The sequence below is a fragment of the Centruroides vittatus genome, unplaced genomic scaffold (genome assembly GCF_030686945.1).
Source record: "Centruroides vittatus isolate TY-2023 unplaced genomic scaffold, ASM3068694v2 contig_817, whole genome shotgun sequence".
In the NCBI taxonomy this organism is placed as follows: domain Eukaryota; kingdom Metazoa; phylum Arthropoda; class Arachnida; order Scorpiones; family Buthidae; genus Centruroides; species Centruroides vittatus.
The window spans coordinates 1,382,733-1,407,197 of record NW_027122532.1 but is presented as its reverse complement, the minus strand read 5'-3'; the positions used below and the strand labels follow the sequence as shown (position 1 = coordinate 1,407,197).

The following is a 24,465-nucleotide window of genomic DNA, read 5'->3' as shown; positions in this document are numbered from 1 at the left end:
AAATACAGATGCCAAATAAAATTAGATACAATTAAAATAAAGAAAAAAGAACCAAATAATTATAAGAGGCAATTATATGAGCATATAAATATTAAATGGGAAAAAGATAGAATAAATAATAACTTAGGCAGAATAATTAACCAATCGTGGGCAGCCATCCTAGATAACGACTGCAAGTAAATACTACGGTGCATTCAACACACAAAAGTATTGTACGTTCTAGCAGAACATTGTAAAGGTAAAACATCTCCTTTTAACCATATTTTAGGAATTTTACATATGTTTTTAGTTCTTAAAATTTAATTTTTAATTCTTATGTTAGGATTATGAATGATTTTAAAAATCCATCAAAAAGCCCATTACTGTCAGGAGCTGGATACTTGTATTTCATAAGCTTTTTACATTGTATACATTAATTTTAGTATTTTAGTGTTTAAATTTATTGATAATTTACACTCAAACCTGTTTTTGTGCGGTCTTTTTTTTGCGATTTTTTACACGTGCAATGTGTTTTGTGCAATTATTTTTGTGCAGTATACCAATTTGATTGAAATTCATATACCGCACACAAAAAAATCACAGAAAACAAATCGCACAAAAACAGGTTTGAGTGTATTTGTTATTTATAGTTAAAACTTATAGCCATTGTAACCCTGCTGAAGAGGGGCATAATAGCCTGAAACACAGTTGTAAATGAAAGTATGTGTACAGGAGGCTCATTAAAGAAAGTAAGAAAGTCTGTTTTCTTTAAGAACTTTTGCTCAATTTTGCATAAACACTTAACACCAGTTTAACAGTCCTGTTAATAATTAATGTCCAAGTTGACAAATATATTAAGAAACATTTTGTTTCTTGCAGGTTACATGGCACAGAGCTCTCATCTGTTGCCACCTTAGAAAGCTAGTGATTAGCGAGAGTAAGCACGTGGTTTGCATCGTTCTATTGCTAGTGGTGGGGCTGGGATTCATTTTGGTTACGACAGTATTATATAATAAAAAAATTACAATAATAAAGTGGCATTCAAGACAAAATCAGGGGAAAAGTAATACAAGTTAGTATTATTATTGTTGTTTAGAAAGAAATACAAATGGATTAAAATAATTGTTAACATATAGTTTGTCATAGGTACTTTATGACAATTTAAAAAATTTTTAAAGATTTATAATAGTATATATTTTTATTATATTTGTAAATTTTACATATGTTGAAATTTTAAAAAAATATAATACAATCCAATTTTGCATTCTTTGATGATAAAATTTGGCTGCTCTAGAAGAATTTTTTTCAAGACAACAACTCCCCCTTGTCAATTTTGTCCCGCTTCACCAATGTTAAAATCTGATCACCTTAGTATAATATCTTCTACATGTTTACATTGCTACTCATATAATTTTACATCAAGCATCCTGGATAGGATTCTGAGAAATATACAACATCACCAAGGTATATAACTAGCATACATACTCTCTCTCTCTCTCTCTTACACCAATGTGTGAGAATGAAGTTGTTTGAGTTTTGATTATTAATGACAATATCAATTATCTCCAAGAGCCTTTGTGGCATGATGACCAGTGGCCAAGTAAATAAAAATCACTGAAAAGTAGCAGTTGATCATAGGTTTGAGTCTGATAAATGGGATGGTCACATGGAGTTTTCTGGGTTTACTTCACTTGTCTAACATCTAATTTAAACAGTCTTCTAAAGAGAGTCCTCTTAGGAGGCACAAATCCTTGGCAGATTGCCTTGCCTTATCTTATCAATCCAATCCAATCCTTTGTGGCATAAAAAAAAAGGACATCATTATCTTTACAAGTTAACAACTGCTACTTTACAACTAGTTAATATTAGACAAAAATAAACATTGCAAAAACCTAAGGAACCAGCGATAAAATTATACACAAACCTGATTTATACAAAGAACAGTCATTATTTATACATTATAAATTTAAGAAAGAATACACAAAATTATCCTCTAATTTAAGAATAAATTCAAACGTGACTAAAATAAACAATTTAAAGGTTGGTCCTATTGAGAGTCTAAAAGCTGGTTCTCACTGTGATGAAATCTGTGACAGTAAATAGCATAGTTATGACAGAGTAGCCATCATTATGTCAGGCTATGACAGAAAAGGGGTGTGTTTACCACAGTAAAAGTTGAGTAGAGCTCAACTTTTACTGTGATGGCTAGCAGAAATATTAAATACTAAAAACTGTGAACTTGTCATTTATATTGGTGTCATTCAATACTGAAAACAATGACAAATTCAACATGGACAATTTTTAATGTGGTTATGTGAAAGAATCTTCTTTCAATTCTGAAATGTTAATAGATCTAGCAAGAGAAAATTAGGTTAGGTTAGGTTGTACAAGAGATAAGGAACATCCCTTGTACAAAGATATAAATTTGAAAGAATAAAAATGGTGATGCATCATCAAAGCATGGATATAACATTCAGAGACGTGCCGTGGTAATGAGAATGACACTACAACTTTTGTCATTTGAACTTTTGTGTCATTATCATTCCCCATTGTAAATGAGAACCAACCTTCACTTACAAAGTACAGTATTTACATAATAATTGTCTTAATGTAGAACTTATTTTAGCTGAACCAATCAATGCATTTTTGACAATAGGTAAAGTTTAAAGAATTTTAACACTAAACTTTGCCCACTGGCTAAAAGATACATTGATTAGCTCAACTGAATTTATTTACAGATTCTGTTGATGATCTCCAAATGATGACAGTCTAAGTGAAAGTAAACTGTATGCTTTGACTTGTAGAATTAAAATTAATAATGGTATGTTTATCATAATGAAAGCATACTTTCTTCTAACAGCTTTTATTAACTTTAATTCTGAAAGTCAAAGCACGCAGTTTACTCTTCTCTTTGACTACCACCATTTAGGAGTCACTAATAAGATCTGTTGGTAAAATTATTACTTAAAGTTCAAAAGTTAAGCTCTCAATGATTATTTATTGCGTCTTTAGTTATCAAACTGCACATTAACTTTAAGGCACCTTGTATAAGTTGAAGTACTCCTTTTTTGAATGTCTAAATCATATGGACAATATAATTCATAGCATGTAAATGCCAACAGGTACTTTTTCTTAACATCTGCCTTGTGGGTACCAAGAGGCCTTTTTGCAAACCAGTAACAGATTTTGTCAGACCTACAATGGCATGGCTGAGAAGTGAGGGACAAGCCTTGGTCAAAAGCACTCATGAAAATATCAGGATCTCACATGAACTCAAATCCAGAACAGTATTTGAGAACACAGGATTGGAGAGAGGTCGATGTTTTTACTTCTCTGACCGACAATTAATTGTCAGCAAAGACGTGCAACTGTTGAAACTAGAAAGTGATAGTGTGATAAATATTTCATGCTGGCCATCTTTAACAGCTAAGATTATCTCCAGATGCTCATTTGATAGAGGCAACTGAGTATGTTTAGGCTTGGATAAAGACATCTATTGAAGAAAGCCATAGTAGAGAGAGAGAGTATTACTGAACAGTTCTTTTGCCTGTTTTATAATATAATTTAAAAATATTGTATTATGTTTTAACTAAAAATAATTGTAAATTTATTATTTATTGAAAATAAATAAATAATTACCCATTATCTTAAGCTGAATCTTGTAATGGACAAACGGTACGTAAACAATCACTCCCGAGAAAATGAACAACGAAGCATAGAGATATTCAATTGCTGGATTTTGTAAAATTGGAGCAATCACAAGATATAACGATACTATTAATACTATCACAGGAATAACAATTGGCACCTGTTAAAAATTCAATTAGATTAGGTTAATTGTTTTGCTACTTTACATAGTTAATAATTTATATAAATATTGATTGTGTTTTTACAAGTAAATTATATTTAAAGCAACAAATTTTCTTAGCTAAATCTATTTACTTAGACATATTTGAACTTACTTTATATGGGCGAGGAATATCTTTCATAGTCCATCGAAGAACAATAACCGAAAGTGTTGTTCCCCCATAAAATAACCATGCAGCAAAACTAAAGAAGTCAATCAAACTAGAAATATTTCCTACAGCTACCATACATATAGTCAAGAAAGCCTAATAAAAAACACATAAAACAAATTATTAAATATATTTTATAACTTTGTAGTTGTAAATATAAAATTTATAATCATATGAAAAGAAATTGTGCAAGATAGTGATAGGTTCAATCTGATAATAAAGTTAATGTTTCTTGTTTGTCTTTTCAACCATAGATTATTGAATTTAGATGGCTTTAAATGATGATTTAGAGAATATCTTCAAGATTTCTCTAACTATGAAACCCAGAATAGAATCTTGTGCATAGAGACATTGTGGCCACTTTGTAAATTAGCTTAATAAATTATTAAAATTATAATTATTAATTTAGATAAGAGATGGCACCTAACGTCTACCTCTAGTAGCAAATTACTTCGTATTAATCATTAAATTAGTGAATTTTATAGCATGATTATTTAAGGCGATTGTTTAGTTATATATTTAATTTATTTAGTTTAATACTTCATTAGATTTATCATTACTTACATTAAACATCAAAGCTGGCATCGGAGTTAACTTGTGTATATGGATATAGGATAGAACATCAACTAAGTGCCCTTCTCTTGCAGCAACAAAAGATAACCTTTAAACAAACGTAGTTCTATTTAACTAAAGGAATAAAGTATAATATAATTCTTTACTATTATTTACTAATTTACACGTTTCTTTAACTTAACAAACTATCTCATATAATAATAAACTATAGCAAATAATCAATTTAAACAATTATTAAAAATTTGTTTAATTAATATGCCTTTGTGTCCTTAACTTAATTTAAACTTATCTCATCTACTAGTACTTTATAAATTAACGGGACTTATTATACTGGATTTATGGATGCAGCAATTAGGTCTTACAGATCAGAACAGGTGATTTAAATAAACAATATAATTTCTGATCTGTAAGACCTAATTGCTGCATAAGATAACGAGATGCACGAGATAAGTTTAAATCAATTTAAACAGTTTATTGACTTATTAAAACAGTCAGTTTATAAGGTAGTTTATTTATTAACTGGACAAGAACATTAAAAAATTTTGATGGCAATATACAGAATTGGTTCTCAAAAATTACACTGTAATGATTTAACAACTATTAACAATTTCTAGTTGATTGGCAGGCAACGTTATGCCAAATTTAGAATATAAAAAATTCACTTTGGATTTAGTTATAGATATATTTCCACAATATATTATGCGCAACTTGAAACTAGTCCTGTTTTCTACAAGGAAAAGAAGATAAAGTTAACGAGAAAATATTTATTGTGATATATTCTCAATGCTGGACTGCAATTTTAATCATATTTTTAATTTATTTAATTTAAAATATAGTATTAGTAGTGTCTTGTCCTCGAATTAGTAGTGTCTTGCCCCTGCACATCACACTTTTCCTTTAACAATAGAGTTGTGACTTCTGGTTTACATTTGAAGTTTGTATATAGTTCGGCGAGGCCTTCCGTCCCTAAGGTTTCCATATCTATTCTCGTCTTTCGTCCATCTAATTCCATTCTCGAGGTTAAGGAAAGACGGTCGGATGGACGACAGTGGGAATTTATAGGTCTACAATTTTTTCAAATTGCAGCCCAATTAAGGCGATCTTGTCATGATTGAATGGTTGTCAGTTAGAGATCAGATACTGTTATATCTGCAATTTCATTGTCCTGAAATATCATAGTTTTGTTTCTAAAAACTTTGCTTTGTTTGTATTTTGTCTCTCTCTGGAAATTTCACTTGCTTAAGGGAACAGATGAGAGCTTCATTGATGCAGCCAGGGGTACAGGACAGCAATTGCACTTCTGCTACTAATTAACCATCTTTTTTAACAATTGAAATTTGTTAATATATAAGTGCCATATCTATTTATATAAACTAAAGCCAGTTGTCACATAAATATAAATATAAATCATACAACTTAGAGTTTTTGAATATTTAGTAAGGTAATAAAATATGATTTTTCTTTTTCGTGTTCATACGAAACTAACAACCTGATGAAGATCTCATATACAGATTGAAAATACTAGTCACAAATAAATGTTCACTGAAATAATTTGAGACTCCTCTTTGGTGATTTCTATTATATATTATAATCTTCAATGTCTACAAGAATTAAAAATGTCGATTTTATAGTAATATAGTATAGTATGAGACCACATAGCCAGATAGCTTGACAATGAAAGTTTCCAAGCTGACTAGGGACTTTCATTCCCAAATTCAAAACTAGTCAGCTTTAAAAATAGCCAGTTTTCTGGTAATTTCAGTTTTCTAGAAGCCGGATATTTGGTCTGGTACTGTAAAATTTTAAATTAATTTTTTAATTACAAAGTAGAATCTTTGTAAAGGCTTGTTTTGAGAACCAAAACTATTTTGTCAAAAATTTTAAAAATTATATAAACAACATTCATGAAAAGATCAATAATGTAGATTCACTGCTATTTTATTAGTTTTCTTACCTGCCTGTAGTAAAGCAACTTGCATTTCCTGCACCATATGCCGAAAAGGCAACAAAAATTGGAATGATGACGGCAGCTGGTCCTAGAACTCGAGCAGCAAATTTCTAAATAATTCATTGAGAATGGTTTGCATAAAATAATCAAAAAATAAATATTTTTCTTAATCGTTAATTATATCGACCTAAAATTATACGTTAAAATCCGTTCTTACCACCGCTACGACGTCGGATGCCAACAGTTCTGCCGGCGACATTGCTGCCAAGTATGCAATGTTCGTAAAAACATAACACAGAGTAACTAAGGGGATTGCAATTATAATTGCTCTTGGTAGGTTTCTGTTAAAAAATAACATGTTTTTGAATAAAAATATTTTAAAATAAATACTTTTAATGTGATTAAAAATAAAAATTAAATAACTACAGTTTAATTTTGTTATTTTAGCATGGGAATTTTATGGATAATAGCAAAAATCAATGCCTACTTGATGATGCTGCCACTGTCTTTGTAAAATTACAATGTCTACAACATATTTCTTTATTTGTAGGTAATTCTAAGTTTACTATCTTATTCAATACAATAAAGTTTATTAGTTTATTCACGAGAATAGATAACATGGAATTACTTATTAATTTTTTGAATATACTGGTATTGATGCTAATGCTATGTAATATAAAGTACATGAATGATTTCCATGGCCTCAGAAAAACTGAAAACCACCATGGTAATGGAATCAGTACATATAAAAGATAAAAATGATCATTTGATCAGAGTGCATAGTCTCTAGTTATACAAGTAGCAACTGAATGTGAGAATATTATGTGTTTGATTACTTGATTACAGGAACACTGACATTTTTTGATTTCAGGAGCAGGCCATCTTTAGGCATGGACAGTTGAAAGTGTATTTGGCTGGGTAACCACAGTGACTAGTTCCTCCTCATGTGTATGAACTCATTCAGCGAGACGATTCATTGAATGAATTTGTACCATATGGCGCACTCAACACATTCGTGCTGCTAATCATATAACTGAGAATTAAGTATCTAAAACTATTGTGGAAAATCATATAGTTTTACAGCAGATTCAAACTAGGTTCTTATACACTGACCTTTAATTCTGACATCTTTATGATTATTAAAATGACTCAAATTATTATAAGAAACTGAGCTTTATACATTTTAAAATGTAAACATTTTCTGAAATTAGTGCTTTCAAAGTTCTTTAAACTCTGATCTTCAGATTTTGAGCAATTTTGTTTGAAATTTTATTGAAATAATAATAATAATAATAACTCTCCCGTGGTCACCACCTGGTCATGGTGGGAGAGCCCAGTAATTTTACTGATCCATAGGGCAATGCAGGCTGGAGCATAAGCTCCTGGTAGGGACACCCATGCCAGTAAGGTCTATGGGGAGAAATGAAGCTAAGAGTGACCACGCCCACATTCTGTGGAGATATTTATTATGGTAATAACTAGATCAAAGTGTGATACCGGCTCGGACGTCGCCCGGGTTAACAAGGTCCGCGTTCGTGAGTTAGGCAGAGGCTCACGTTCGAAAAATAGGCCACAGTCTCCCTTGGTTACCGGTGGCGAAAGCAGCACCGGCCCAAGCATGGCTACTGCAATGCCCTCAACAGATGTGAGGAACCAACCCAGCCTTGGTGTTTCTGTGGCAATGCATCCACAGACCACAAAGGCTGGAAAACCACGCCAACAGATGAAATGGACAGTAGAAATGAACGAGTTTATCATCCGTACTTACTACACCATCACAAAACTCGAAACAAACATGACAGCATACAGACAACAACTACACCATAGATTCACACAACAGTATCCTCATCTCACTGTCACTGAACAAAGGGTTGTTGATCAAAAAAGAACAATTATACACAACAACCTTATTCCACAAACAACACTTGAACTTATCAAACAACAGGTTGCTGATCAAATACATCAACAGACAGAAACATCTAACATTAATGAAGATCATGTAACCTGTCAGGATAATCCAGCAACAAGCATTGATAATAACACACATACAACAATTACCACTAATGATACTACAGACACTTTCTCATCCATCACTGATAACATAGACATGGATTTAGTTAATACACTCTCACTTATATTTCAGGAAACACTCACTAAATATACAGGCACAGATCCCACACAACGACCACGAATACCAAAAATCAACATGTCAAAGGAAGTAGGAAAAACACTAAATTATGTAAACACTCACTTAATACCACACTACATTCATTCAATTTCTACACTCGCAGACATTCATACATTAGTTTATGCTGGGGCAGTCACAGTAGTGACACACCATGGACTGAAAGTACAGTCACAGACAAATACACAGAAAACACAATTCTATCACAAGCCTGCCTGGCAGAGAAGAATAGAAATACAAATAAATGACATTAGACAGCAATTAGGCAGGCTGACACAATACACTAAAAGCAACATAACACCCAAATTAAGGAAACAGCTCAAAAACATTTTCAAGAAAATAAAAACACACACAAAACATGAACATCACAACACACGCATCACAGAATACATTGATACACTAAAACAAAAACTTGCTGCCAAAGCACGTAGACTCAAACGATACAAAACATGTACACTACGAAAACAACAAAATAAATTATTTACAAACAATGAAAAACTCTTTTACAGACAAATTAATAACAAAGCAAACACTGATACACAGCACAGTGGCACACCAACAGAAGAAGAACTCACAACATATTGGTCTTCTCTTTGGTCCAGTGCTGTCACGCACAATGCTGATGCAGGCTGGATCGAGGAGGAGAACAGAAACTTGCACAACATACCAACTATGCCCTGTGCTGAAATAAACATACATGATTTCCAATACACTGTTAACAGAACACACAACTGGAAGACACCTGGTGTAGACAACATTCACAATTTCTGGTACAAAAAGTTTACATCACTGCACCAGGAACTAGCTAAACATCTAACACACATCATCATCAATCCACATGACATGCCAAATTTTCTTACTCAGGGCATCACCTACATGAAACCTAAAAACAACAGTACCACAGACCCCACACAATACAGACCAATTACATGTCTTCCAACACTCTACAAATTATTGACATCCTGTATCGCAAACAAAATATACAAACATGTTGAAGAACACGACATTCTTACAGAACAACAAAAAGGTTGCCGTAGAAATCACAGGGGATGCAAAGAACAGTTACTCATAGATTCAGTCATTCTACGGCAAGCACACAAACAACACAGAAACATACACATGGCATATATAGACTACAGAAAAGCATTCGACAGTGTTCCACACAGTTGGCTGCTACATATTCTACACATGTACAAAATACATCCATCACTCATTGCATTCTTTCAAAACACTATGCAGCACTGGAGAACAACACTACATCTCAGGGTTAGTAACACTTTCATACAAACAAACCAAATTTTTATTAGGCGAGGAATTTTTCAAGGAGATTCCTTGAGTCCTCTCTGGTTCTGCTTAGCCCTGAACCCATTATCCAACATGTTAAACAACACGCAATATGGTTACAATATCAGACATAAAAAAACAACACAGTTTACACTGTCACATCTCATGTACATGGATGACATAAAACTTTATGCATCCACACAAAAACAATTTCATCAACTCCTACAAATCACACATTCATACACCAAGGACATACAAATGGAATTTGGCCTAGATAAATGCAAAACACTTCACATAGAAAAAGGAATCCTGAAGAAAGAAGATTTTGCACTTGGAAATGGAGACATTATTGAATCCATGGAAGAGGGCGAGTTCTACAAGTATTTAGGATTCCAACAGGCCAAACTAACAGAACATACACAAATAAAGCAAAGATTAATTAAAGAATACCAAAGTAGGTTAAATGCTATTCTCAGAACACAGTTAAATGCAAAACACACAGTTAAAGCAATAAACACATATGTCATTCCAGTACTCACATATTCTTTTGGAGTTATACATTGGACTCACACAGATCTTGAGCAACTCCAAAGGAAAACAAGAATTACACTTACTAAGCATAAACAACATCATCCTAAATCCGCCACAGAAAGATTAACCCTTCCACGTAAAGATGGCGGACGTGGCCTGATTGACATAGTTAACCTTCACTACAAACAAATACAGTCACTGCGAGAGTTTTTCTACAAAAAACAAGAAACATCACAATTACATAAAGCAGTAACTCTAGCAGACTCGAATAACACACCATTAAACTTACACTCGCATCATATGGACACAACACAACATATAAAAAGCATAGACACCATTAAGCAATCGTGGGCTCGAAAGGCACTCCATGGCAGGCATCCTTACGACCTGGCCCAGGATTTTGTTGACAAAACTGCGTCAAACAGCTAGTTAGCTCGGGGATGCCTCTTTGGGGAGACAGAAGGATTCATGATCGCCATACAGGATCAGGTCATAAATACTAAAAACTACAGAAAACACATACTCAAAGATGCGACACTCACAAATGACACATGCAGAAAATGTCACATCATGCCAGAAACTATACAACACATCACCTCTGGTTGCAAGCTCTTGGCACAGACAGATTATTTACACAGACATAATCAAGTAGCAAATATAATACACCAAGAGCTTGCAAAGAAACACAAATTAGTAGACATCCACGAACCATACTACAAATACATTCCACAGACAGTATTGGAAAACAACACGCACAAAATGTACTACGACAGAGCCATAATCACAGATAAAACAATTTACCACAACAGACCAGACATCACACTCATTGACAAACACAATAAAATCACATACATTATAGACATATCCATTCCAAACACTCACAATATACAAAACGCATGCACTGAAAAAATTAGCAAGTACACAGAACTCGCCCAGGAAATAAGGCATCTGTGGAGGATGGATAGGGTGCTTATTGTACCTGTTGTTCTCTCCTCTACAGGTGTCATACCACACACACTACACAAAAGCCTGGGCACATTAGAATTGAATAGAAACACATACATCACACTACAGAAGGCCACTATATTGAATACATGTCATATTGTGAGAAAATTCCTGAATACAGACACACACACTGATACACTTCTTTAATTTCTGTTTTGGTTACTATGCCTTGACTTTGGTCTGGCATAGTACACACAGCCACCAGTGTTAACCGAGTATATCTCACTTAACCCAACATAATAATAAAAGTGAACAATTTTCTATTTTGTCCCAGTTTTAATTATAATAAGAAAATTTGTTAATTAAGTTTAATGAATGTTACTTACACATAAGGATTTACAAGTTCCTCAGTAACATAATTAATGTAATTCCTAAAAATAAATTTTAATTGATTATAACTATTATTCTTGAACAAATTTAAATATTTATAAAAAAATATGTATTCTTAATGATCAATCTTTACTATGCTAAATATGCAATTTTCAATATTAGGACATGCTCTAATATTCTTAAGACTGACTGTAACCTCTCTGGTTATGCATGCAATCTCTAGCAGATAACATCTAAGAATTTCATGCTTTTTTCTATGGAGAAAATCCTTTTCTAAAAATTCTCTAAAATGGAAGTAGATAGAAGCAAAACAGATTTTTGCATTAGTGAATTCTATTTAATTCTATTAACTCTTGCTCTTAGGGTTTACGTATCTAGTCTTGTCTTTCGTCCATCTAACTCCATTCTCGAGATTAAGGAAAGACGGACGGACGGACAGACGACACTGGGAATTTACGTCTACAATTTTTTTTCAAATTGCCAAAAAAAGATAGTTGCATTGTGTAAAATCTTTCCATAGTGACCATGTGACATTCTGTTATCCAATCAGAAGTAACAATCTAACGAGCCTGTTATTTAAAATGTATTAATGTGCTTCAATTATGTTCTGACAGACAGTATTGTAGAATTTGTAGAAATATTAGTTACTCTTCTTGAATTTCTTGAAATCTGTACTCTTCTCAGTTCTTCAATCTCTACTTTCTCGTGTAAAGTAGTGTCATAATCGACAAAAGAATTTGTTAACTTCTAACGATAAGTGTACAGCCCAAAAGTGTTTGAATTTTTTAAAGTTTTTACTCTAGGTAGAATTATATAATGAGTGTGCCATATAATTTGGTTCTCCAAAAAAACTTCATTAAAATAATAATTGTAGAAAGTATCAGAATCATGAAAATGATAAAATTTATTTTTTTTTAAAAACTCCAAAGTTATTTAAGCTTTCTTCTCTTAACTAAAGAAAAAATTCTTTTGATGAAAACATTAGCCAAAATTAATTACAATAGATCAAAATTACACTTTTTTAAAATATTTTTATCAGAAAAACATTTAAAAAATATATATATTTATTTAAAAACAGCTTATATTACCATCCTTCGTAAGCCCATAAACCGAAATAAAATGCCGTGGCGATATTTGAAAACGATGTCGTCGCATGTTCAAAATCGGGAACTAAATGCTGTGTATTACCTTTAAGATATTAAAAATGATAATTTTATAGACGAGAAAAGGTTTCATTTTTATATTTTAGAATTTTAAATACCGTGTTTACTCGAATATAAGACGACCTCGCATATAGGACGAGGTGTGACTTTAAAGATCAAAATAAAAAAAATTAGTTTTATTAATACAATTCTAATTTTATTTCATTTAATCACAAGTAAAACGTCAAATGAACGTAAATGCACACATTATCCTGCAAAAATTACTAACATTTTAAAACTTTAAGGAAAAATCTTGTAAAATTGAAAACATAATTTGTTCACGTAAAGCTGGACAATTGGGAACCTTTTTTTTTTGCCAACAAATTCTTATTAGTTCTTCTTATAATTCTTAACAGTTCCTAACAGTTGAATCCATTCTCTGTCGATTACACTAATCAGTTTCTCTGATTTCCAAATAATCATCTGTTTTCACATGGAATGGATTAAAACTTATATCAGGCTCCTGTGTAATTTTGGAATTTCAATCTGAAATCAATTCAAAAGCTTTGCTTTTCCTACTGCTATTTATCTTTATTCCTGACAATATACAAGAACGATTCAAACGACCCAGATAAAATACTTGTTTTTAAATACAAGAGGATAAGCATCTGGTAAAAAATGCAAATACACGATTCACAAAAATTATTTGCAAAAACGCAAAGAATCTTTTGCTTGCGTGTATAGGACAACCTAGGATTTTGAAGCTGTGATAAATGAATAAAAATCTTGTCTTATATGCGAGTAAATACAATATACACATTATAATTTTATAATTAAATAATAGAGATATTAGAATCTTAATAGAAATATCTAAATCTTAATAGAATAATAGAGATATTAGAATTTAGAATCTTACCTTCTGCCATTTTTACTGCACCTCCAATAACAATGATAACAACTGCTAATAATTTAACAGCTGTAAAAATGTTCTGAATTCTGGTCGCTAATTTTACACTATAGCAATTAATGAAGGCAATAAGAGCTAAAAAAAAACAGAAAATTAATCTAAATTAATTATACATATTTACACTTAGAAAAAAAATGAGAGATGATGGTACATTAGATATAATAATCTGAATGAGTGAGTTGTAAAGTAAATAGCCTTCCACTGTTGATAGACTGACTATAGTTTCTTGATGCCAAAATGGAACAGGAGCTGCAATTGATAAATAAAGACCCTCTCTTATTGAAATTCCATCAAGAAATATAGATGAGCATTATTAGCAATTTGTTAGTACATTATAATATTGATTTAGTGATGTAAAATAATACATAAATTTTGTTTTGTTTTTGTAGTGAGAGCTTAGAGGAAAGTGTATGATCTTTTTGAAAAATACAGTACACATTTTTACATTAAAAAATGCAAATAGTAAAAAATCAATTTTATTTGTTTTATTTTTAAAATGAAATTTCAATTCATATCATTTTCATATTGTTTTTTTCATATAAAAAATTAAACTTTGAAAACATTCTCTGTGTCTGGGACTGGTCAAATGATCAACTGACTCCTGTATGCTGATATAGTCAATTATCAAACCATAAAACTTGGTAATATGACAATGATATATATGTAAAGGATTGACCATAAACACTTCTGAACACTTTCAAAATGAAAATCAACCAAAATTAATTAAAAAAACTCATGTTCTTGAATGAAGAAAATGAAAATTAAATAGATAACAAGACATATTTTGAATTTAGACTATCAAATATAAATAGATTGGTAGAAAGACTGGAAAACAGATAGTGATACTATAACAGATGAAAAACTTATTACATCAGTGCTTCTCAAAGTGGGCAATATTGCCCCATGGGAGGTGTTTGAATTATCCAAAGTAGCATTAGGCATGATAGGAGGCAACAGGGTGGCAATAGGCTCTGTCGCCTCCTATCCCTGTTCCGTGTTCACAGAACGGGGCATTACCGCTAACAGTCACAACCAAGGGAGGCAATGATCCAAAAAGTTTGAGACACACCGTCTTACACATTATAACTTAAGACCATGACTGGACTCAAGTGATATCAAGCTGAATCATTCTCTCTCTCTCTCTCTATCCAACATGCAAGCAGAGTCATATTCCCTACCTCACAATCTTCACAATTTCATCTGTGATTTATAAAACATATATTTGTTTTATATGTTTTGTATATTCTATGTAATTAGTAAATGTGGAGTAATAAATATCTGGGATTCACTTGGAGAATCCACATGATTGTTTCCTTCTGTTTTCCTACTACTGCAAAGATGATTCACATGGATGGGAATGCATAGCTTATCTGAGCAGAGATTTGCTACTGTATCTCTCAGAAGTTTATTGGTTTATTTTAATATTTTTAGGCATAAAAGGTAACAATTTAAACTTAACTTACATATACATAAACATGCAGTAAGTTTTTTCACAACTGTCGGCGAATCACAGTTCGGATAAAGTGGTTCCACGACATATTCGGCAAACGTCAGGCACATGATGGCAAAAGCGGCGGGTTTCATCAAGAATACGCAAGTCCATATATATAAAAATGCCGGAACGGGACCTGCGTGCCCCATTCTTCCAAATGTTTTCAACAGGTAAGCATATTCTCCACCCGACATTGGTATAATTGTACCTAACTCTGCATAACATAAAGCACCTGAAAAAGTTATCTCATTTTAAAATCTGAAATATAAAATTTAAATAATATATAATTAATAATAACTATCCATACATATTGCAATTTTCAAGAAAATAATTCCATTTTATGATTTTAAAAGTATTAAAAGTGGCATCTTCTATTGGTATTTGGTCATAGAGAATGCCTACCTTTACACATACTGTATTATTATTGCAATATTTTATCCCAATAGCTTTAATATTAATAAATATATAAAATATTTTCACACAGATAAATACAATAATATTTCATTCATATTTTATAACTAAAACACTTACCTAAAAGAGATAAAACTCCACAGCCTGTCCATACTAGTAAGCATATGGACACCGATCCAGATCTTTCTAATACACCTTTAGGTGAAATAAATATTCCAGATCCTAAAATAAAGAGAAGAAAATGTTTAAAAATTTCATTAAAAATTGAATGTGAAATATCAATTTACTATAGATAAGCGACTTTTCTCATTTTAATATTAATGTAATCCAATAGAAGATGCTGTTATAAGCAAAGATTAAGTAACATTAATAAAAACAGAATTGCTAGGGCTTGCTTCTTTAAAAAACTGCAAATGGAGGGCAAATTTGTGATGTAGGCGGCAGCAGCACAAATGGACTGTATGGTCTATTTTTCCTATTACAAAAGGATGGATTTGTAACAGGGGAGACCAGCAGAGATTGGAATGGGAATCAACAGGAATGTCCAGAACTGGAGGAGAAAGGACAAATTGTCCTGGTCCCCAAGGAGTTAGGGCCTCCAATTTTTTTGTTTACTTCCTTTACTTTAATATAGTATCAATAATTTAATTTTCTGCAGGGCCCCAATGCGTATTTTGCCTTACACTAGTGTTGCCACCTTTTTAAAATTGCTGACCCAGATGGCAGTCAGGTTTATTCGAACAGAAGTCCCTGACGCATGCGCAATGTTATTTTACCATTCGATGAATAACGTGCACACCAGTTCTAAACCAGTTAGGGACTTGTGTAGGAACTTAAATTAAAAAATGAAATAACTTAGATTTAAAGAGCTGAGAAGCAAAAAGAAAAAAAAGGCCGACAGGTTGCTACGAAATCCCGGACAATGAATTAAAAACCGGACGGGTGGCAACACTACCTCACACCCCATTGCTTTTAGGGAACTCAGGAAATCAAAGTCTAATCTGTGAAAAAATATGAGATTCTTAATGTGATTTATTTCAAACCCCAATCCATCAAAGCGAAAGGAAGATATCTCATCACATGGCTAGCAAAATTAACAGATGACAAACAATATAATGATACCGAATAAAACAATCACCGGCATAAAACTATATCCTTCATCAGATGGCCATGCTACGAGAGATGTTACTTTGCTTCTGAAGATATCTGGGTTTTAATCATGTTGAGATCCTAATGATTTATCATAGGCATTAAGGGTCAAGGCACGATTTACCATCCTCACTCATGCTGTCTAGTGCCATTCAACTAATTAGGGGCTGAAGTACAATGTACTGATGTCTCGCATTAATTAATCAATAAATCGAAGGATAATTATACACATCAACAACTCCAAATTTATACAAACAACAGTAATAAAGTTTTGGATATGTGCAATTACAGAAAATAATTAAGCAGCTTGAAAATAAGGCTCAGCTTTACAGCCATAACAATTTAAGTGTATTTCATTATAAATTAAATATAACAAGAATGAAATATATTCTTATATAAATATGAAGTTATCTCTAATACTGAGTGGGATATAATTAATTTTATCGATATCTAAAATAAATAAACTCATTCAAAATGCAATTTTATGATGAAAAATAAACAACTGCGACACTTCTGCGTTATCGAAAACGGAAGAGCGATAATGAATCATTATTTTGCTCCTGAAAAACTGCTATATTCAGTTTTAAAATTAATTATTATAATTAAATTTTAATTCGTTAATAAAAATAATAATGAATTGGATTTATTATGCGAGAAGCGAGATCGTAATGGGCTTTATCATTTATTAAAGGCAGGAAGGCTCGTATTCAGGGCCGTCAAGAGGGGGGAGATAGGGATTTTTCCAAAAAACATAGGAACCCGTACTCCTGTAAAATTTAACGTTATTTTTACAGAAAATAAAATGTTTAAAACTGCCGTTTATCAATAAAGAAACATTCCACACATTTCATCTGTTAAAAAACAAAAGGGCTACGAGGCAAAAGAGCCCCAGGTCTTAGACGGCCGAATGGCTGAACAATCAAGATGACAGCCTACCTCTCTAGGGGATCCGGGATCTAATACGAACTAGGTTAAAAAATCCCCAAAAATATCTACCCGTCCCTCACCACCCAGCTAATCCATTGTGGGCCTGGCCGAACCCATAATGGGTTTGCTAAAACAGGTCCTCTTAATGTCCGCAGGACGGAAAACGTTAAAAAAAAAACCCGGCCTGTACAAACTCTCGACTGCCCTGCTCGTAATTGAATCGATCAGAATGAACTTAAAAAGATGAACTATACTCCAGTAATACGTGGGTGGGAGCACAGATTAGTCTATCTAAATTATTCATGAAAAATCATCATTGATCAAATTGTGCGGATTCTATACTTCGGCATCAATAGTGTAGAAATCATTTGTAAGATTTAAAGAGGCAGCAACGGGCACTTTTTAAATAAAGTCAAGTAGGCCTACAACATATATTTGGGCGTAACTGAAGCCTCTAAAAGAGCGGGGCCATAGGCAAAAGCCCATATCGTCGACGGTCGGATGGCCCAGGGTTTAAGGTGTTAAACTGCCATTCTGGGAACCCGGGATCAAATCCGAACGGGTTGGGGAAAACCCCCCGCGCAAGTTTTCGGAAGAATGATTCGTTTGGATTTGATGGGTCCTGTTCTTTTCCATCCGGCCGTTCCGTTGTGAGCCTGGGAAACCATAGGAGCTTGCTAAAAATTCTTCTTAGTGCCCACAAGATGAAAAGAGTTAAAAAACAATCACGAGTTCTGCTAGGCCTATAATGGAGTCGCCGGGTAAAGAGAGACAGAGCATGACACCCTAGGAAAAATTCCTAGCCTGTTTTGACTGCCGGATGAGAACCCAGGACCCCAGTAGCATACGCGGATGCCTTAATCGTCTTGGCCAGATTGACTTCAATATGAATCAGGTTAAAATTTACAAACTCAAATCACTTAATTAGTTATATACAGTATTAAAGATTAACATTAAAATTCTGTTGATAATGTCAAGGGATAAAAAACATGATAAATTCTAAATATTTTAAATAATATATAGATTATTCATAATTTAACGAAGTGAATTGATCAATGATACGATCCAAATTCCAAATTCTTTCATCTACTTTATATTTGCAAAACGATTTATGATAAATTTAATTTTGTAGAAGCGTTGAAAAGCTCAAGGTTTTGAGGTTTATTCATAGTAAAATATCAAGATACGAGTATATTGTTTGTGTAAAATGGCTTCAGAATTCGAATTAAAAACAAGGCTTTTAAATTAAATATGATATAAACCGATTTGTTGTTTTGTATATAATCGCTTTTCAGTAAGCATTGAATGGACATACACTATGTAAATCTGGGCCTTGCAAGCGGTAAAGACAATCTACTACTTTTTAAAAACTCTTTCTGCCCTGTGTGCCATAAGATGGCCGCAAGTTTATTAAGTCTTCGGGTAGCAAGGTATGAGGCACTATATATCCGGACGGATCACCACCGAAAAAACCCTGGATTTTTTAGATCCGTCTGGATTCAATCGGCTACCCGGCTAAATTTCAGGACAGTCTGGTTCTTTCTCACCCCTCAATTGTGTTATTTCGTGGCTGGTCGAACCCACGAGAAGCAAGAATAAAGATCCTATTGGTACCACAAAACAAGGCGATTCAATTCTTAAACAAGGGTGAATCTTCAGTTTTCTGTTTGGAGCGGGGCTTCCTATCACTCACCATAAATGGTACCATAATTGTGACCGGTACCATTAGTGTACCGGTGCGAAACTCTCCAGGAATTTTCTGTGGGTGATCGGGTCCCTTTCCTCACCACCCAGTCTCCCCATTGTGACTGACCGAACCCACGATCAGCGTGAATAAGACCTTCTTAGTGCCCACAGGAGGGAGAAAATTACATTCATTTCACTTAATCTGCGAATTTTAGCAAAGAAATGAAAATAAATAATTAGATAAATTTATTTTAAATAAATATGTCTGTCGATAGACTGAACTTTAACGTATGAAGAAATATTCCAAAAATAGAGAAATTATAGGATTTCGGATCGATCAATGAAACTCAATAAATTTTATCACACGTTATAAACGATATAATCGTTTTATATTATTTCCATATAAAAATTGTAAAGTTACAACTAAACGATAAATAGTAAAAAAAATCCAGCAAAAATTGCTTAACTTTCCTGGCAAAATTTGGTGGTGCCATCTGTTATCATATTTTATTTTAAAAACCTTTTTATATGTTTAACTATTATAAATGGCAAAAAACTTAATTTTGAGGGTAGGGTTGGGTTTTATAAAAAAATTATAAATGCTAATAACGAGTAAAATCGTCATTAAGTCCGACTACTTAAGATACGCACGGCCCACTTTATCTCCCCACTCGCCTCGCCCGGGTGGGCTGGCCACACGGAGTTTTCCGGGTTTTCTCCACGTTTGTAACGCCTAAATAGGGGCCAGTTTTCCTTAGAAAGACCCCCCGGAAGGCATTCCCCTAAGCAATCTGCCTAGGGAGATGCCTTCGGGTGTTGCGTTGTCATAACTAAACAAACAAACGAAGCTCCTTGAGTAATGTAAGATGTCCTTTTTTTATATCTTTTTCACAGTCTACGAGCGCCTTGGACGGCCGGATGGCCGAGCGGTCGAGGTGGCAGCCTACCGCTCTGGGGGACCCGAACGGGTCGAATAATCCCCAGGAATTTTTCGGAGGATGGTCCGTTCGGATATGTCGGGCCCCGTCCCTCACCACCCGGTCGCCCCATTGTGGGCCTGGCCGAACCCATAATGGGCCTTCTAAAAAAGAGCCACTCTTAGTGCCCACAGGGCAAAAGATAAAAAAAAAAAAAAAAAAAAAAAAAAAAAAAAAAAAAGTCTACGAGCGCCGCTGGCCGACCCGAATTCGAATCTAGATCTTCAGAGTGGTAGGATGGAACCTTTAGTGTTTGATCATTAAGACGTCTTTTCAATACGCATTGTCATTTTTTAAATGTAGACTAAATATTATTTTAACGAGATATTACACAAACAATGGTTCAAATCTACATTTTGAATCAACAATGTCAGATACAAACTAAAAATACATAAACAGAATCGATTTCATTTTCATGTTTACGATGTGTTCGGTCGGACCCACAATGAATGAAGCCAAACAATAAGACGCAGTGGCGGCCTTGGGAGGTGGCGAGCGGGGCAATTGTCGGGGCCTCGCTCTTGCAGGAGCCTCGCGCAACAACTCGAGTAGAAAAAAGCTGATATTTAAAGCTTTTTATTTTATCCTTAGCTATTAGTTATAAGCTGCAAACATCATTTTTAAATCCCTGCGTATATCTTTTAAGGCATTTATGTACCTTAGTTTATCATCATTACTAATTTGTCGTCTTTATGATTGTTAACTTTTATAAATCTTCTAATATAATATTTTAAAACTCTAAATTTATTTATTTATAACTTTTGCATTTCTTGTCAATCATCAGAAATATCTATTTTCAATTCACATACTTTGCACAAAGGACAAGGGCCTCGCAAAGATCTGTCGCCCGGGGTCTCGCAATCATTAAGGCCGCCGCCGATAAGACGAAACCCGAAACAGCTGGTTAAACCATCCATTAAAACGCAAGCAACCCCAAAGCAGCGTGTGTTATTCGCTTGACAATATTAATGCTTTTTATTGTTCATTTATATTTTATATATTATAGGAAGCATATCCAGTATTACGAGAACAGTTGCATCGAAAATTGCAACTTGCAACTACAAATCCAAATACACACATTTCTAACCATACTAAAACACAAATACAATCATCTGTTGTCATTACGCTTAAATATAGCTTAAAGCAAATAGGGGAATTGTCAAAGTTACAAAACTCTTCACGTTATTCTGTGGGCGGTATTATAACTTTCAGCATGATAATGCAATTCATTATGAGAAGTGTTGCGATTTTCAGTGCAACTCTTCATAACAACTGCGGAATCCGAAATCAATTCCGGTTCAGATCTTCACACGACTGTTTTAATAGTAAATCTATAACATGTTTATGATTTTTCTGTGATTACTTAAATTTGATTTAATGGTTCCCATCCTAATTTACTTATCTATTTCTCTTCTCCTCATCTTCATTTACAATTTGGTTTTCAAATATGCTTGAAATCCACAAGAGCTATTTTAATCATTCTAATTATACAGTTATACAGAATGGGCCAAATTGTTGCGTGTTAAGATGGAAGCCTGATGCTTGGGCATCCGAGTGCATATTCGATTCAATCTCCAAAATTCTTCATGGCAGTATGGATCGGGTCGTCGTTTCTCATTCCTCACCTTTCTGGTCGACTTCACTATGGATCAGGTTCATCTGTAATGGGCGTAATTATTGCTAACGATAATTACGCTCATCGTGGACACTGATTTAGTAATTAAAGTGTAGATAATTACGATACCGTATGGACTAATTTAGTAGTTATTAAGGCCACTTATGTTTATTATATGTTATTTATAACTTATAACAATATCAGAATGACTTACCAATCATTCCTCCAACGATAAGTGCCACTGCACTAATCAGACCCATTTCACGTTTTAGTTCAACGCCTTTATTTTCTGCATTATTTTGTGGTAGGAGACTTTTGCTGTTGGATTTCTTTTCTGAAGGATTTGATCCAAGTTTAGATAACTCTGTATTAACTGAAATACAAAAATATTTTATTCTTATTTTCATTGATTTAAAATGCTGAAAACAAAACAATATAAAATGCTTCGATTGATATTCTTGAAATTATCTATCTATGAATAAATAGATAGGTTAATTAATTTGATGACTGGATTGCCCAACGATTAGGGTGGCAGCCTACCGTTTTGAGGAGTCCGGGATCGAATCCGGACAGGTTAACAAAAGTTCCAGAGAAATATCACAAACACATCGGGTCCATCCCTCACCACCAAGCTTCACCATCGCAGGCCTGGCCGAATAAAAGTCCCTCGTAGTGCCCAAAGATCGGAAAGATAAAAAAAAAAAATGTATAGAGCATAAGGGTTTAGGCCGACGGCGGGATGGCCGAGCGGTAACGGTGGCAGCCTACCGCTCTGGGGGACCCGGGATCGAATCCGAACGGGTCGAATAATCCCCAGGAATTTTTCGGGGGGTAGTTCGTTCGGATATGTCGGGCCCCGTCCCTCACCACCCGGTCGCCCCATTGTGGGCCTGGCCGAACCCATAATGGGCCTACTAAAAGAGGCCCTCTTAGTGCCCACAGGGCGGAAAGAGTTAAAAAAAAGGGGGTTTAGGCCGCTATGGGTCCCATCACGGAGGCCTCCAGCCCAAGTTGTGATCAGTTATTTTCAAATTAAAAATTAAAATAAGGAACGGCCACCCAGCAAAAGACAACTTCACCACTGCACCCGACCCTCATATTTTAATTAGCTAGATTTGATTTACTGCAATTCCTGTAATGTTAGCACTAAGGAAGCCATTTAATTTCAAAGAAAATCTTTAATAACGTTTAAATACAATAATTATAAATGTTTAAGTGCGTCAAAACACCAAAGAAACATTTAAAAAATTCATATTTAAAAATTGCAATCTTAAATTATTTAAAACAAGAGATGAAGAAAACAACTGTTTTATCTGAAAATATCTGTCATTGTGGTTTAAAACTAAATAATAACGATTACAACAGGGTTCATAAGGTTAAACCGGTTTCGAGAATGACATTTATATAGGGTAGTGTCTTCTAATCAAAGTCGAAATTACGCAACTTTTCTTAGAATTCCCTTTGCAATTTATTTTGTCTGCAATTTTTTATAGTATCAATTTGACTTTCCTGATTATTCAGAAGAGAAAGAAACCTTTCTTCGAAGACGAAACCTTAAATTCGCAGGAACTTCGTTAACGCGCCAATGAATGTACCATTAAAATTTGATAATGCATCGTTTTATTTATTTTAGTTAAACATATTGCACATATTTATTTTTAATCTCAGGCTGTTTTACATATAATTTTACATTTATTTATTTATCAACGTCACACTACCTTAATGTAAGAGTAAACATTCTTACATTAAGGTAATGTGACGTTGATATTACATCATATTTACTCGTACATTAAATGCGCGTGTTTTTGTTGTTGCAAGTTCGATTATAACTACATGGCCTTAATAACACGTAACAGATCCGTGAATTAATGACAGTTAGATGTATCGGAATGGCAATATTATGCAATCACGAAAGATTAAAAAAAAACCACTTTGAAGATTTGTAAATACAGTATATTAATTCGGTGTTCACTCTCCAATATTATGTGAACTAAATTTCTCATAGGGATTTCAAATTTTCATGATTTTTTGCATAAGTTCCAATAGAGGAAATAGTAATTTCCTGCAAAAATTTTAACCATATATTGCTTCTCATAAGCACATTCTTTGATTCGATATATGATAGATGTGTTAGTACGTTAAGGTTATCTTTTAAGCTCCTTTCTATCTCTTGGACACTAAGAAGGTGTTCTCCGCCCCCATCTTGGATTAGGCTAAGCCCGCAATGGGACAACAGAGTAGGAAGCAT

At 33.6% G+C, this 24,465-nt stretch overlaps 1 protein-coding gene across 1 annotated transcript in view; it reads right to left on the bottom strand.

Annotated features, from left to right (window-relative positions):
* LOC136982247 (b(0,+)-type amino acid transporter 1-like) overlaps positions 1-24,465 on the bottom strand; it is a 35,161-nt gene that overhangs the window by 1,596 nt on the left and 9,100 nt on the right. Inside the window, exons 2-12 of the mRNA XM_067278707.1 lie at positions 22,432-22,590; positions 15,984-16,085; positions 15,424-15,684; positions 13,910-14,035; positions 12,940-13,039; positions 11,848-11,892; positions 6,734-6,857; positions 6,523-6,626; positions 4,560-4,656; positions 3,942-4,091; positions 3,619-3,787 (exon numbers count right to left, since the gene is read on the bottom strand). Coding sequence (XP_067134808.1) covers positions 3,619-3,787; positions 3,942-4,091; positions 4,560-4,656; positions 6,523-6,626; positions 6,734-6,857; positions 11,848-11,892; positions 12,940-13,039; positions 13,910-14,035; positions 15,424-15,684; positions 15,984-16,085; positions 22,432-22,590 — 1,437 coding nt within the window. The remainder of the gene's footprint in view (positions 1-3,618; positions 3,788-3,941; positions 4,092-4,559; positions 4,657-6,522; positions 6,627-6,733; positions 6,858-11,847; positions 11,893-12,939; positions 13,040-13,909; positions 14,036-15,423; positions 15,685-15,983; positions 16,086-22,431; positions 22,591-24,465) is intronic.